Here is a 15,645-nt window from a genome sequence, read left to right as displayed (position 1 = left end):
GCGGAAGAATGCATGATCAATCAGTAAGAAGACAAGTTAAAAACTTTTTTTGTTTTTTCGAAATAGAAACTTTTTTTTGAGCATTAAATTTTTATTGAGCCAATAGTAGTGCGTGTAGCAGGAATTTTCTCAAGGAATTCAAATGGATAGAGTATGTCATTCCTTAGGAACCATAGAACTGCACAGTGCGTGATTCGAAGTGTTCACATGACTCACGGTCTACAGCATGCATCACATTTTGTCGACGTTTCTGCCTATTGTAGAGTCGATAGAAGTGTTGCTTAGTAGTCTCTGGGGTGTACAGTCTGGCATCAGGTCGACTAATCCTCTTGGTGAAGCGGAAGAGGTCACCCCAGAGTAACTTCCTAGCGTTTTTGTATCCATAGCCCTTAAGGATGGCGCCATCTTTTGTTCGTAAATTAGGTATGAGGGATGAACTTTTTGTAACGACAAGTCGTTCAAAGTTCTGTGGTCTGGAACATACATCTATTAGGACATGCTTTCCCGATTTAATGGTAGGAAGGATGACACGTGGCCAGAAAAAGGATTTCTCCTCTGGGGTCAAGGCATCTCCTTCAGATTTGTACATAGTTCTGGGGCCCTCCCCTTTACGAATGACAAGGTACGAATATTTTAATTCATCTACATTTTTGGCTCGACTACCTTTACAGTAGATATGGTGAGATAGCCTATGTGTCCTTTGCGAGAAGTGGCACCAGTCTTTGCCTGTTAAAGCTAATGGGCAAATGCTTTCATGAGGACATGGAGCGAGAAAATGAAATTTGTCGTACTTCAATTCGGTTATGAAAAGCTCCCTTATGGAATGGATCATCCTGAATCCAGTAGGGGTGCCACTTTCTACTATGATGAGGATGCCTCCGGTGGACAACCTAGACCACATGTTTTTTATGTAGAGATTTCTTGCGTTGTAATCATAGAGGCTTAGGAGCATGTGTGATGTGATTACGAGGTTATACCTTTCCATGTTTCTGTACAGGTTCATCTGGTATATGACGTTGGGGATGCGTTCCGTCAGATATTTTGAAATGGATTCGAACGAGTCGGAAGACTCCACGGCCACGATGTCGATTTTGTTACTCTCATGAATGTCTTGATTGTTTTTGCTGTCCCCACTGGGATACAACTCATTCACCGCTACTACGGCTACCGCGGGTACGCCTGAATAGGTCAGCACTTTTTTCGGAATAAAATTTGGGACCCGGGTCCTAATCTCGTGCAAAATTCTATACAGAACGCCATAGTGGGAATTAAAATTGTGAAGTGTATATGCGATGGACGACTCAGGGAAGAATGTCATCCTCGTGGGGGAATCCTTCCTTCCTATATGTCTTGCATCCTCCGCGTGTGCCAATGCCATTTGCTCTATGTCTTTCCACTTGTTCTGATACTCTCCCAAATGGTGCTTCAAACATTGGTAGGATTTTTTTTCAAGCAGGCTATTTAATTTATTCCTTCCTTTTTTTTTTTTTTTTTCCTCTCCTCCATAAGCTTCTTCCTCTTCGTCCTCCTGCAGTTGATTCAACAATTTTGAGGGTAGAATTCGAGGTAGCTCCACACAGTTCCTGCTTGTTACCTTTTGCATTACATACCTTCCCAATTTTTCCAGATCCTTTTTCTTCACAAATTGTTTTGCCAAGTTGTGTAGTTTTTGCCTGACTTGTTCAGGTATTTTTAATGTTTTTAAGGATACCATACTTACTCGGTCCAGATGGTCCACCTCCTGTGCACTTAGACTTTGACTCTCCCCAAGTTTGTCAAACTTGAACCCTCTCATGGCGGCCATGCCGCGTACGCCCCCGCGTCTGGATAGTAGCATCCTACGGAAAGCAGTCATCATTCACAGAAGGGCGGCCACGTGTTTTTTCCTACTCTCCAGTGCATCTATGCACATTTCAATTGGGCCCTCTACACAACTTCATCTGTGGTTAGGCAACGCCGTGAGCAGGGCCATACACTTATTAAAGGAAAGAAAAAGGAACATTCCTTCTTACGTGGTGAATTCGACCATTACTCCTGATCAAAGTGGCATCTTTTTTTTTTTTTTTTTTTTTTTTTTTTTTCTATGCTACTTTATTATCAACCTCTGAGGGGTGGTCGAGGTTATTTATTCCCCATGCCCCGCCACTTATACGTTTTCCCAATTTTTCCATTATGCATCATTTGGGGTGGACTTATCGTCGAAAAAAAAATAATAAATGAAATAAAAATATATATATATATATATATATATCAATAAGAAGTGGCATAAAATACCATGGCAAGCGTGTGATCTACTTGTTTGTCCCATTCTCTAAATGGGTTCATCGGGGACTCCTTGGGCACAGGTCGGAAGAGAGGCGCCGCGCCGGGAATGCAGCCAAGAGCCGTTTGCGGCGCCGCTGTACTGTAGCTTCTTTTTTTTTTTTTTTTTTTTTTTTTTTTTTTTTGGTGCTACCAGTTTTTTTTTTTTTTTTCCCATAGTAGGGGTAGCTGTAAAGTGGAAAAAAAAGCCTACCGTGAAGGAACAAGCTTTTTCTGGTGAATAGCGCGTTTTTTTGGCGTCCCTGTTGACGTTATTTTCTGGCACAAATTGGGACCGTAAATTTTGGCATGTTATTTGTTATCATTTGACGTTGCGTTGGTTATTTTATTTATTTTATTTTATTTTATTTTTTTTTTCTACTTGTTTGCTATTTTTTGCCGCCTCTTTTTATTACTCCAATATATATATATATATATATTTTTTCCTGCGACATTGTACTGCATCCTCCCCTTTAATGGATGAATCGCAGTCTCAGGAGAGACGTGAATGTAACGTCAACTGGGCGGAAAATCGATTGAGAAGGCAGATCGAGGGGGGGGAGTAGGTCGAGTGGCCAAGTTGTCATTTTTTATCCGCGACAACCTCTCCGCGTGACGACCACCCCTTGAACGTTTTTATTTTATTTCGCCAAGATTCGTCCTTGCCACTTTGCATTCTTCAGGGACTATCCTCGTGTTGTCAGTCCAACCGAAGGGAGAATAGTAAAACCGGTGGCAGAGAAGTTGTGATCTGGGATTTTCTTATCACCCCCATTTAATCAGCAGCATCCTCTTCATCATAGGTAATAATAATTAGGGAAGTAACGGCAAAACACGCATCTGGTTCTTCCCGCCAGAAAGGAACCGATACCCCATCGTGGAATGACACAACATGGAACTGGTGAAGGTGAAGAGGTACGCGGAGCTCATCGATGAGTTCGCCAGACAAGCCGATGAACCGCTGGAGGTGGAGAGCAAGTCCTCTGAGGACAAGGCAACTAGCGAAAAAAAAAAAAAGGATGTTATAGAAATTATTGAATACTTTTCAAACATGCTCGTAAAATATTTTTACAGTGAAGACCAAGATAATGAAATTTCCATTCTTAACTCTGGGTTCGATTATGAGCAGTTGTGGCTATTCATCGAGTGCCTCATAAAGGAGAAGAAGTTGGAGAACCTTCTTTCCTTTTTTGAGAAATACGAAAGAGAGGTGGTGGATAGTGAATTGGGAAGTGCTACCCAAGGGGAAGATAGTTCCAATGAGGAGGAAGATAGCACAGGAGAGACGGGTCAGAGGAAACGCACTTTGAATCGGGTGAAGATGAAGGTGAGGGGAGCTTCATCTAAAAAGAGAAAGGTGAAATTTTCAGAAGAAGGATGTGAACTCAACGACGCTACTAGCCTTAGCGTGGAGAACAGGGAGGTTGACCAGAAGGGAGGAGATGCTTCGGGGGAAGACAAATTTTTCGATGAAGATGAAATGCACCAATTTCTGGATGAGGAGGAGAAAAAAATGTTACGTGGCCAATCGGGGAGGAGTTCCGACGAGGGAGATAGCGACGGCAATGAGGTCGGTGACGATGTTGATCTTAACGAATTCGACTGCGACTACGAGGAGGGCCGCAAGTTGAAGTACGACGATTTCTATCGAGGCGGAAGCGACAACGACGATGATGAAGATGATTATGATGATGAAGAAGAGGAGGATGATGACGAAGATGATGTTGATGAGGAGGAGGAAGAAGACGAATACAATGATGAGGATGACGAGGATGAGGACGACCTAGACGATGAAGATGATGGAAACGATGATAATGACGACGACGAAGTCGACGTGGAGGATGACGAGGAAACTGGGAGCTCAGAGGGGGGGGAGCCCCGCGAACGGCGCGGACCAGAGCAACGTAGCCGAAAAGAGAAGGATGAAGAAATCGAGCGTGAACTTCAGGAAATAAATCAGTTTGACAGTTTGCACCGGGGTGAAGACGACGATAGTACGAATGGTGATGGTGCAAATGGCGATGGTGCAACAGAGGACGAGGAGGACAACTCCAAAATGGACAAGGAGAAAATAGAGAAGGAACTGATCGAGAAGAAGCACTGGTCTCTCACCGGAGAGGTGTTTGCACACGATCGCCCGAAAAACAGTTTGCTTAATCTAAACGTTGATATACCGAAATTAAGTTCCGGTGGGAATGATGCGTATGTAAGTAAAACTGTTGGAGAGGAGGACGACGAACAAAGTGATGAGAACGCAGAAGAAGGAGGAATTTTCAATGAAGGTGCGTTTGGGACAGATGGAACCGAAACCCACAAGGGAGGAAAAAAACTTTTAAGCAAAAGCAAGCGCAGGAACCTGCTGAATGATGAAATAGAAATGGTGGTGAAGCAGAGGATTCAGAATATGTTGTTCGATGATGTAGAAAAAAAACGAATAGAAGATTTGGATCTCCTGATGAATGAATCCAAAGAGAGAGATGGAAAAGAAGACGAAGTTAATTTCGATCACCTGAACTTCAACAAAAGTAAGCTCAGTCTAGCAGATGAATATACAAAAAAGTATGAAGAAGAAATAAAAAATAATCCATCTGAAAAGAAAGAAATAAATTTGCAAAAGTTGGAGTTAATGAACCTATACAAGAAGATAATCCACTTCTGTGATTCGCTATGCAATGATTATTACCTTCCCAAACCAACACTACTTAATCCATCGAACAAAAATGAAAAGTTCTCTAATCTCCATATCGAAGAGACCATTCCTATTATTCTATCGGAGAAAGACAGAAGTGCACCTGAACAATTATTTCAACCAGGACACATAAAACAATTGGAGGAAATGCACCAGAAGGAGAAAAAATCTATTAGAAAATCCAACAAGGTGAAGAGGAAGAAGAAGTTACTTCATCTGTTTGGACAAAGTGGGAAGGGAATCAATGAACTGAAAAAGAGGAATGAATACCTCAGTGGCAAAAATAAGAAAATCAAGGGGGAGAAGGAAAGCGCCGCCAAGTACGGTGTAGGTTCCAAGGACCAGTTAAGCGGCAAAGGGCGCAGTCGCTACGACTTCGCTGGGGCCATCTCCCAAGCGCAGGCCCGCGATAAGAGAGGCCAAGGAGGTATGCGCCAGAAGGGGTAGGGTGGTAAACACGATGCGGCTTATTCCCACATGTGCCTTGTGTCGCACCCGCCGCCATCATCCCGTGGCACAGCCGAGCCAATACATCAGGTGAAGGCATTTCCCAAACGGAACTGCTACTAAGTTAGTACATCTTCCTTCCCCATAAATTAAGATGGGAAAAGCTTTCAGCAAAGTTGATAGCTCCTCATCCGCATGACAACAATGCCTATCTATACTCTCACGTTAGAAGGTGAACCTGGAGAAGAAGTCTCCCTTGCTTTTGTTTGCGTGATTGCATCGACTTTGCCCTTCGTGAATTTTTTTTTTTTTTTTTTTTTTTTCCACAAAGTGGTTAGATTAGTAGTGTCAATGTTGGTGCTTTTTTTTTGTTATCCAGTGTACTCCCATCTTCAATGAAAATGTGCCTCATTTTTTTGGCGTAAACTTTTCCTTTTTTGTACTCCCTGCGCGGAGTGACGTGAACAGATAATTTTCTCAATCGAGAATTAAGCTACTCACCTATTTGAATTTCTCTCCTTCTGTGGAAGGATACATTTGGCAAAAAAAAAAAAAAAAAAAAAATATTTTTGCTCCTTTTTAAAAGACATATAATTAGCATGTAGATGCGCCTGTGGGAGGGGAGCGGGCACTTCTTGATCTCTCCATTGGGAATGGCAAATTAAGGGTTATTGACTCATCGGTAGTATACCAATGGGACACACATGACATACACTCGAGATGCGAATGAAAATACATGTGATGAGTGATTCACTTATGAGGCCTGCCTCCCTGCCCATTTCTAGGGGGCAGAACAAGTGGTATACTTTTAATTTGGCATGTTAGCCTTGTGAAGGCTTTTTACACCAAGGTGTTTTTTTTTTTTTTTTTTTTTTTTAATCTGTTGTATGGAAAGGGGTCGAAGCAAATTCAGTTGCACTTTTTCATTTTTGACTAATCATAATAATGTTATCTTTCTGCAACTTCGCCACTTGATCAATTTGCCACTTTTTTTATTCTCCCCCAGTCGGACCATTCTACGGTGCGCGTTTCCGATGGTGCTCTCATATAAAAGTTGAAAAAAAAAAAAAAAAAAAAAAAAAAGTGAACATGTGATCATGCAACTTGATAAGCTTACAACCTCTGGAACAATTGATGAACAGAACATCATGCCAAGGGAAATTTCTTTTTTTTTTTTTTTTTCCTTACACATTTAAGTAATTCCCATGTTGTTTTCCGCTTTGCTACTTCTGCTCCATTGTGACGTTGCTTGTATCCTCCTGGTAGCAACAACGTACAAGAAAAAATACAAGCGATAAAATGGTAAGGAATTTACTCCTTGCATTTTTAAATGAGTGTACAGGTGAAAAGCAACCAACCTATTTTTCATTTTGGCGCCACATGCGCATGCCAAGTGCACAGCTACAGGTCGACCCGCATAAGTGCGCATGCAGAAACACGTGCCACCTGTGTACCACCACCACCAGGAAAGGCAACACTTTTTTTTTTTTTTTTTTTTTTTTTTTTTTTTTTTTTTTTTTTTTAGCCCCTGAGAAATTACACCACACGTGGGGGTTCCTTGTTGATGATTTTTCTTTTTCCCTTCTTATAAATTATGGTGATTGTTTGTGAGTGACTCTCCCTTGGATTCATTCCTACACGTGTGTACCACACGGGAGGCATACGCATACACCAACATCGGCGTCGCAACCGAAACTGTCCCCAACAACACCGCCATTATTTTCCATTCGTTCTGAATTTTTTTTTTTTTTCTCATTTCGCATGATGTCACGGCAACCATAGAAGTGCGAGAGCGAACAAAAACTTTGGCAGTTCAATTTTCCCGGGCTCGGTATTTCATAGAGTCATTCGAACTGAGGGGAAACGAAAAAAAAAAGAAAAAAAAATGGTTGGAGGTAAAATGGGAGAGGACCTTGCAAAAGAGACCTACCTACTGGTACTCACAGGTGAAGTGGCAGATTAAGGCGTGATATATTTTTTTGGGGGGTGCCTTAATCTGGTTGGACTTGCTCACTTCGTTTGAATACCTTCGTTTGAATACCTTCGTTGGAGTGGTCCCCGTTTGTGTCAGGGGGGGGCTAGCTGGTGAAGCCTCGCGGATCGAGGGATTCTCATACTTGATAAGGGTGCGGATACACTGGTGGGTATACACACGTATATGTAGGTAGGTACGCGATCTAGCACAATTTTTCACTCCTTCTAAGCACTAAAAAGGGAGATGCAAAAAACAAAAAAGGAGATACAGAACAAGTTGAGCTCCGAGAAGAACGTGCACCGGGGGGAAGTGCCACGGGAAGAGTTACACGTGAGAGAAGGACAACGCGAAATGTACACACCTCAGGTAGAGTTCTCCACAAATCAGTGGGGAAGTGATTCAAAGGATAATTCAACAAACCGAACAAGAACCAATCGGATAGACGCATTGGATATGATCAAGACGAATGAGGTAAGTCTGTTAGAGTCGATAAACGATACAATGGGTAGCAGATTGAAGAATATAAACGCACTGCATGTCCAGAGTGGAGTGGGTGCAAGTGAAGGAGACAAACCTAACTTGATTGAGTCGATGCAAGACAGAATTGTGAATCCAGAACCTGCCACCGATATCCATAATAACATTTTGAATCTATACAACAGTGACTACAGAGTATGTCAACTACCCATCGGTGTAACTTCACTACAAATGCTGCAGGAAGGGATCCACGAAGAAGACACACTAATGCTTAACAAAGGGAATGAACCCATTAATGAGTTTGATTCATGGAGGCAATGTAGTTTTTTCAATCGAGGGATGCCACCACATGGACATATCGAGACTGCCTTTTGTTTAGGAAAAGGCGATACAAATTTCTTTGCTCCTGTGTCAGGTGGGGGGGACATATCTGGTGGAGATACCCCTCCAGGGAAGTACTTCCTACGTGAGCCCCTTTCCATTGGTCTTCCAAACAAAGGTGAAGAAACCACGCTTAACCATATGCAGAAAAGAGAGTGCTCCTTTGATACAGTTGGTATGTCCCCTGCTGATGCTTACGACAGAAGTGGCTACCACTACATCGGTGGAGATGATCCCCATGTGAAAAGTTTCTTCCAGAAGGAAGGAACCCATTATTACAGCGTGAATTTAGATGCGGAGGAGGAAGAAGAAATGGAGGCATTCGAAAAAGGGAGACTTATTCCCCCCTTAACGAACAATTGTGGTAGATGTAGCAGTAGTGGATCTATCCGAGGTGAGTGCTCTGAGGAGGCAGGAGAAAATTTGTTTTCCTTGAACCACATGAGGAGTTACGAAGATAATCCCCTGATTTATGGAGAGAGGGAGGTAGCCCAGATGGAGATGAATTTAAGTCGTGTACCCGCTCGTTCAGTCGCAGAAGACGCAGTGCAGTACCAACAGCAACATGAACCGCATGAACCGAATGAACCGAATGAACCGCATGAACCGAATGAACCGCATGAATCGGGTAAAGCGCATGAACCGAATGAACCGCACGGACGGGAGGAGGAAGACACCGTTTGGCTGAACGGTGTGAATTATCTCCGCGGCAGGGATAAGAACCCATGGTATGAATACCCCTCAGTAGGAGATATACACAAGGGAGAATCAACCATTCTAAATTATGGGGATCCACAAATGGCAACCACAGAAGGAGCGCCCCCAAAAAACACATTCGATTTTCCACCCGTGGAGGGAATCCATATGAACGATAGCAATGGGTTGAAAAGGAAACAAGAAAACGTGAAGATGCGTTTAAGGGGAAACCTAAATGAAGAGAGTCACTGTGAAGAAGTGATACATCTTAGCACAAGTGGCTTTCAAAACGAACAGCTAAATTATCCCTGCATTGGAAATCAATTAGGTAGCCACCTCAATCAGGGAGAGGTTTCCACAGGAGAGCAATCTTTTTGTAATTTTAAAACGGATAGAGGAAGAAACGAATACCCCCGAGGAGAGAACAAATTTCTTGTTCAGAAATCTGAGGAGAAGCTCGGTCTGCAGATATGTGATCTGTTGGGGTGTACCCCACGTGTTTCTGCTCTTTACGGGGGAGATGAGGAAATCGGAGGAGACTCACCAAAAGGGGAAGATACCAGACGGGAGAACTCACAAAGGATGATGGACCATTTTCCAATCACCAGAGGAACAAAGAAAGAAGATAGACTACCCCGTTCCGATACGTACCAGTTGAATGAATTCATAATAGTGGACTCACCCTATTTGCTTGGAAATAAAATATTAAGCCCACAAAGACATACAGAGAAGGAGTCCCAGAAGTTAATCCGTTGTGAAAACATGCACTGGGGAGAGAGCACTTTGGGAAGGGGTACACACAATATACAGACACATAGAAAAAATGAAAATAATTTCATAAAGATAGAAAATATGTTCGAGCAGGATACTTCCGATGTTTTTAGAAGTGGCCAATGGGAAGACACACACAACAAGGGGGAAGCAAACCAGTTAACATCCAAAAGAAGAGAGCCAAATATGATGACGCCTCCCTTAACAAGAACCCCTGCGTTGACGACAAACATATTTAGAGATGAGGGTATGTTTTACGAACCCAAGGAGGAAGAAAGTGTTGGGAAGAGAACCACGTTCCCTTCGAACGTTACTCCAATGATGCCATGTCGAAATGAGCGCCTTCCCAGGCTGGATAGTACCAAAATAAATTTGTACCCATCCATATCTCCAAACATTCCGATGAATCAGAAAGTTAGTAATACTTGCATCGGTAAGGACATATCCGCATGTAACAGAATGGAAAAGGTTTCCTGTAAACAAAATTATCTTTCCACTGAGGAGGAAGAAAGTGTGATATTTAACGACCCCTTTCTATATACTAGTAAGGGGGGAAATCCATGGGCATTCGAGCCGAAGATGGATATTTTTCCAGACAACAGAAATGAAGTGAAGAAGAAAGAGTTGACCTATACGGATAGGTTATTTGCTAGCCCTTATCGCCATGAAGAAAAGGGGATCCTAGAAAATGTAACATCCAGAAATGATCGCACAGAATATGATAGGCAAGGCGAGAACCATAGTAAGGAAACCCATCGTGACGGTACTGTATCTACTCTCAGCGGGGATAAACCATGGGGTAATAATTCCTTGGCTATTTCGAAAGCAGAGAAGAGTTTCTCAGCAAATGGACAGACACACACGCACTGTGGTGACATTTACATGGAGAAGGAGATACCAAGAGTAACCTATGGTAGGAGAACTGCAAACATTGTTGAATCAAGAAGCACACTCAAAGATAGCAATATGAATTTATTGAAATGTTTTAGGATGAACTTCGAGAGGGGGAGGTTCTCTCCCGATGAAAGTACTCGTCTTGGAGTGGGTACCTGCACTCGAATGCACTCAATTGGTAGGGGTTCCGATAGGAGAACTCCTCTCCACGGTGACTTTGTCCTGAGAGCAACCGATGCGAGAATTAGGGAGAAGAGCAACATGTTTGAATCCGTTGATGCGTTCTTCTACAATTTTAAAAAAAGTGCAGGCTCCTCCGGGGGGGAATCTAAACAGGTGGAGGATCACACTGGCGGAGTGAATACTCACGTTGGTGGTAGCATGACGAGGATCACCACTGACTGCACGCAGAGTTGGAAACCTATGAAGGAGGAGAACAATCAACATGTGTGTGTGCATGAAAGAGAAGGGATGAAAGACGCTGAGAATACCTTATTGCATTTCGTCGAAGGAGAGGAGGAAAAATTGCAAGAGGAGAAGATCCTTCCCTTGTATGAAAAAAAAGACACAAAGGATCAAGGGAAAAAAGAAAATGAACATATCGAACGGGAGGAGAAAATCATTCTAACAATTCAATGGAACATAAAGAAGATTTCCTTACTCTGTTCAAGCGATAACTACTTCGTTGTATCTCCTGAATACAAAACAGATACCTTGATTAATGAATTCTTTATCCTCTTAAACATAGACAACGAAATGCAAATTCTGGTGGAGAATTCCTTTGATCTTCTTTTCTCCTACACAGGATTCTGTGATATCCTTTTTTCTGTTACTTGTGGAGAGTACCAGAAGAAGTTTTGTTTCTATGATCTATCCACGATACCTTGGTTTGGATTTAATAAATGGGGAGTTTTAAAAAATTGCATGAACAATGATAGCATATCCATCACAGTAGATATTCACGACATTCGAAGGAAGGATTCTCCCAAGGAGGTGTTTCTGAACAACGTAATATCCTCCATGAGGAGTAAAAATGGAAGTTTTCACTTCAAGGAAGACACCTCTACTTCGACTTGCACAATGGTAGAAGAGAAGAAGGCGTCCTCTTCGTCCATAATTGCCACGGCATCTACCACAGGTGTTACAAACTCCTCTCCCCTCGATGCAAGGCGCAACAGGAGAACCCACAAATGTGTGTTTCCACCCATTGAACCCACCACAAGCGACTCTTGTAAGAAAATTGTTGCCCCCAATTTTAAGAGGAGACACACAAGCAACATGCACATGGCTAGTATGCGCACGAATACAATCCAATGGCAGAACAAACAAACAGGAGTGAATAATTGGAACGGGAAAATTACAAATTTGCAACATGTCAGAACCAACAGAGAGACCAATCCAACATCAACACACGGGAATAAGTTCTATAAGATGATGAAAAAAAATATGTACACACATAAAATGATTGACATGTACTCTCCCTTCCAGCGTAATAGTGGGCAAAACTTTGTTCAAACACCACAGGGTGTTCAGGAAGGAACCCTCTTCAAAGGCACCGTTGCAAGCAGTGTTCAGAGAGGTTCTATTGAACCCATTGCACAGTTGGAATGTCCACCCCAAATGAAGAAGAAGAAGGAAGGCCCTTTAGAAAAGGATCCCTCCAAAGGGGGGGAAACAATTGTTAAAATAACTAAAGACGCATTACCATGCGATGACATGCCCAACGACGAGTTATCGAAGAAGGAGCTACCCTACGACACGTTACTAAAGAAGGAACTACCCTACGACACGTTACTAAATAAGGAACTACCCAGTAGAGAGGGACAATCCCTTGCAGGAGGAAGCACGTTGGAAGAACCATTATTCGAACAGTGTGGAGGAGGATAGGATAGGCTCCCTCCCCCTCCTATATGAGTCGGTTCCTCAAACGATGCAAAATGTGCCAACCGGAAGAACACCTCCAAAAAAAAATGTTATCATATGATAGTCCCTCTCCCCCCCCCCCTGTTAAAATCAAATTTCTCAATACAGTGTGATCAATGGTGGTCAGGGATGGAGCTCCTTTTTTTTTTTTCTTTTTTTTTTTTTTTTTTTACTCATTCAGAAGTTGTGGTGTGCCCCCCTTCCTGTTGATGATCCCCCGATGCGTGCATGCACAGCGTGCACACACCTTATAAATGATTGCGCGGCGGAAGATCCGTCACTACACTGCCACTGCACCGTCACTACACCGTCGCTACATTGTCACTGCACCGTCACTACATTGTCACTGCACCGTCGCTACACCGTCACTGCACCGTCACTGCACCGTCGCTACACCGTCACTGCACCGTCGCTACATTGTCACTGCACCGTCGCCGTTTTGTGACATTCCCTCCCCCTACCAACGCGTACCTACCTTCCCTTTCGACATATGCCCCCAAGTGATAACCCCTTCTATGCGTGTTGAAAAAAGTGCACATGCCTCTACATCGGTATTTTTGGAAGGGGGGGAGGAATCAGTGCCTCTTCCTTGATGCCCCAGGATGTATTACTTCCTTCGAAGCGAAGGAAACTCCCCGGAAAGGGTGACCCCCCTGGGGAGAAGCTTCGACGAGATAGTGGAGGCTCACTCTGGCTAACATGAAATACAACGCTATTTTTATACATGTTAAAAAGAAAAAAAATGATAATGATAATTATAATAGTAATGATAATGGAAAGACAAAAAAAGAGAGAATAATGCATGATGCTTAGTATAGTGCATATCTGTGTTGTGGCTTGCAGAAGGTGCATTAGTGCGGGCGAAAAGGAGAAGACAATTCCCGTACTCCCACATTTGGCTCCAACTTTCACTTCGTACTTCGAATCTCAGCCGGAGCTTCCGTCGAAGAGGCGCAGATGCCCCGTGTTCACGCGAACGAGCTCGTTTTTACCACGCAAAAGTAAGAGTGAGCCGTCGTGGAGCATCCCTTGGAGGTACCCATCTATCAACTCATTATCTGTATCGACCAGAACATTCCTGTCTTTGTACAGGAGCCTGGGCGTTATGTAATCCAGGAAGGAAGAGAATCCCTCCTTTCTCAATTTGATCAATACTGCATTCAAATTGTAAATTAACTTTTCCGTAACATCCTCTACTGATGGGGTTAGATGCGAGGTGTTAAAATCTCTTTGTAATTCCTTGTGTAGAGAAGTGTAGTTGTTATGTAGGAAGTTATTCTTATCCGTTAGTGTTATGTTGATACCTATGCCAATCATCACACAAACGTAACGGTTTAACAACGCGGGGAAATCATCTAGGTAGTATAAGTTAACAAGACAACCGGCTATTTTTTTTTCGTTCACGAGTACATCATTAATCCACTTAATCTTTGTTACCAAATGGAAATACTCCAATGTTTTGCTCACTGCCACGGTGGAGGTTTGTGCTAGGTACTTGACCTTCTCTATGTCTTCTCTTTTCCACAGAAGAACAAAGGTAGTAAAAATATTTCCTTTTTCCGATATCCATACTCTGTCTTGCTTCTTCTTCGTGTCTCTCGTCCCGATTCCATTTGTCTGTTCGTTGCAAGTTACCACTACCATGTTTTCTTCGTCTTGTAAAATCCCATTTTGTAGAAGGCGTGCCATGTTCCGTTTGCAGTACAACTGGGTGGAGTCCATCACGTCGAAGTGCAGGCGCAGCGCACCCAGATCAGGGTAGCACCTTTCGAAAGCGAGGGGGGGATCCATCATCCATATGCTGGGGGTGCTCTTCTCAGATTTGCTTTTCCGTATTTAACCGCTTCTCCCTCTCTGCAGATATCTTTCACTATAAATTGAGAAATCAGTGACCTTCTTCTTTTCCCTCCCTTTTTTTTTTTTTTTTTTTTCCTTCTTAAAAATAATACATTCGGTTGACATACAGGTGTGGAAAATCCTTGTGTAAGAAAAGTGCCTTCCGGAAAATAGCCTCCTTGTGGAACTACGCATACTTGTCCGCCACGGTTCTACATGCCTGCATTCTTACGTGCACATTTTTTTGAATTTTTTTTTTTTTTTATTTTCCTTGATTTCATTTTCTCTGAATTTTGATACACGCTGCTTTCCCTGCGTGCATGCATGCCTTGTTTATTTTTTTTCCTATGTGGTTGCACGCCGTTGTTTTCCCCTCGCGGGGGAAAACCACATACGGAGCACAATTATTTATTTTGCTCCTTTTCTGCATCGTTATCTTTCTACTTTGCTTTTTTATTGTATTTTTTTATTGTATTGTATTGTATTGTATTGTATTGTATTGTATTTTTTTTTTTTTTTTTTTTTTTTTTTTTTTTTTGATGTAAGGTAAGACTAGCGAAAAGTGGACGAACGCGACACAAACGAGCACATCTTAACTGTACACAATAATTGTGGTTCCACAACTGAGAGGAAAAAGGGAGGGGATACATCGACACGTGTTGGATGCCACTCATGTTGGGGACGATTCGTCGCGTCTTGTTTGGACCACTCAACTGCATGACGTAGAAAGGAATCCTAGCTAATTTGGAGGTTAGGCATTTTGGAGGTTAGTCATTTTGGAAACTAGCCATTTTGGAGAATGATTTTTCTTCCCCTCTTTTTGCCTGACCGGCAAGGTGATTTTTTATGCGTTATTTTGAAAAGCGCTTTTTTTTTTTTTTTTTTTCTATCTGACCGGCAAGGTGATTTTCCCCCCCCTCCGTTTGGAAATGAACATTTGGAAGAGCCGTGGGGAGGGGAGAGGAACCATATCGGTACAGAAAGTGCAGACCACCACATGTCTACTCTTCCATCATCCTGTGATTAATCTACTTGTAGATTTCACATGGACCTATCATTTTTTTTTTTATCCATTATACCTTTTAAATGTCCACACATTGGTACATATAAATTGTTGATTTATATATATGTAGTTAATTAAAAAAAAAAAAAAAAAAAAAAAGATGCACGCTACACGTGGGAAAAATACAAGGAAATAAAAGGTGGGTAAAAATTATAAAGCACATTAACCGAAAAAATGTGCAGAGAGATGGAT

General features: G+C 42.4%; 4 protein-coding genes across 4 annotated transcripts; 2 read left to right on the top strand and 2 right to left on the bottom strand.

Moving 5' to 3' along the window:
• Positions 1-163: 163 nt before the first annotated feature.
• PKNH_0611600 (uncharacterized protein) lies at positions 164-1,837 on the bottom strand (the record flags this gene model as incomplete). The annotated part of the gene is made up of 1 exon (XM_002261754.1): positions 164-1,837. One exon carries the CDS (start codon positions 1,835-1,837, stop codon positions 164-166), a length of 1,674 nt encoding a protein of 557 aa, XP_002261790.1.
• Positions 1,838-3,193: 1,356 nt separating this feature from the next.
• On the top strand, positions 3,194-5,437 carry PKNH_0611500 (U3 small nucleolar ribonucleoprotein MPP10, putative; the record flags this gene model as incomplete). Its single annotated transcript, XM_002261753.1, has 1 exon — positions 3,194-5,437. One exon carries the CDS (start codon positions 3,194-3,196, stop codon positions 5,435-5,437), a length of 2,244 nt encoding a protein of 747 aa, XP_002261789.1.
• A 2,218-nt stretch (positions 5,438-7,655) lies between these two features.
• Positions 7,656-12,518, top strand: PKNH_0611400 (conserved Plasmodium protein, unknown function; the record flags this gene model as incomplete). The annotated part of the gene is made up of 1 exon (XM_002261752.1): positions 7,656-12,518. The coding sequence occupies one exon, from the start codon at positions 7,656-7,658 to the stop codon at positions 12,516-12,518; it is 4,863 nt and encodes a 1,620-aa protein (XP_002261788.1).
• A 963-nt stretch (positions 12,519-13,481) lies between these two features.
• PKNH_0611300 (biotin--protein ligase 1, putative) lies at positions 13,482-14,348 on the bottom strand (the record flags this gene model as incomplete). The annotated part of the gene is made up of 1 exon (XM_002261751.1): positions 13,482-14,348. One exon carries the CDS (start codon positions 14,346-14,348, stop codon positions 13,482-13,484), a length of 867 nt encoding a protein of 288 aa, XP_002261787.1.
• Between the last annotated feature and the right edge of the window lie 1,297 nt (positions 14,349-15,645).

Source organism: Plasmodium knowlesi (assembly GCF_000006355.2).
Source record: "Plasmodium knowlesi strain H genome assembly, chromosome: 6".
Taxonomy (NCBI): Eukaryota; Apicomplexa; class Aconoidasida; order Haemosporida; family Plasmodiidae; genus Plasmodium; species Plasmodium knowlesi.
Note: the sequence above shows the minus strand (reverse complement) of the source record. Positions and strands in the feature narration are given on the sequence as shown.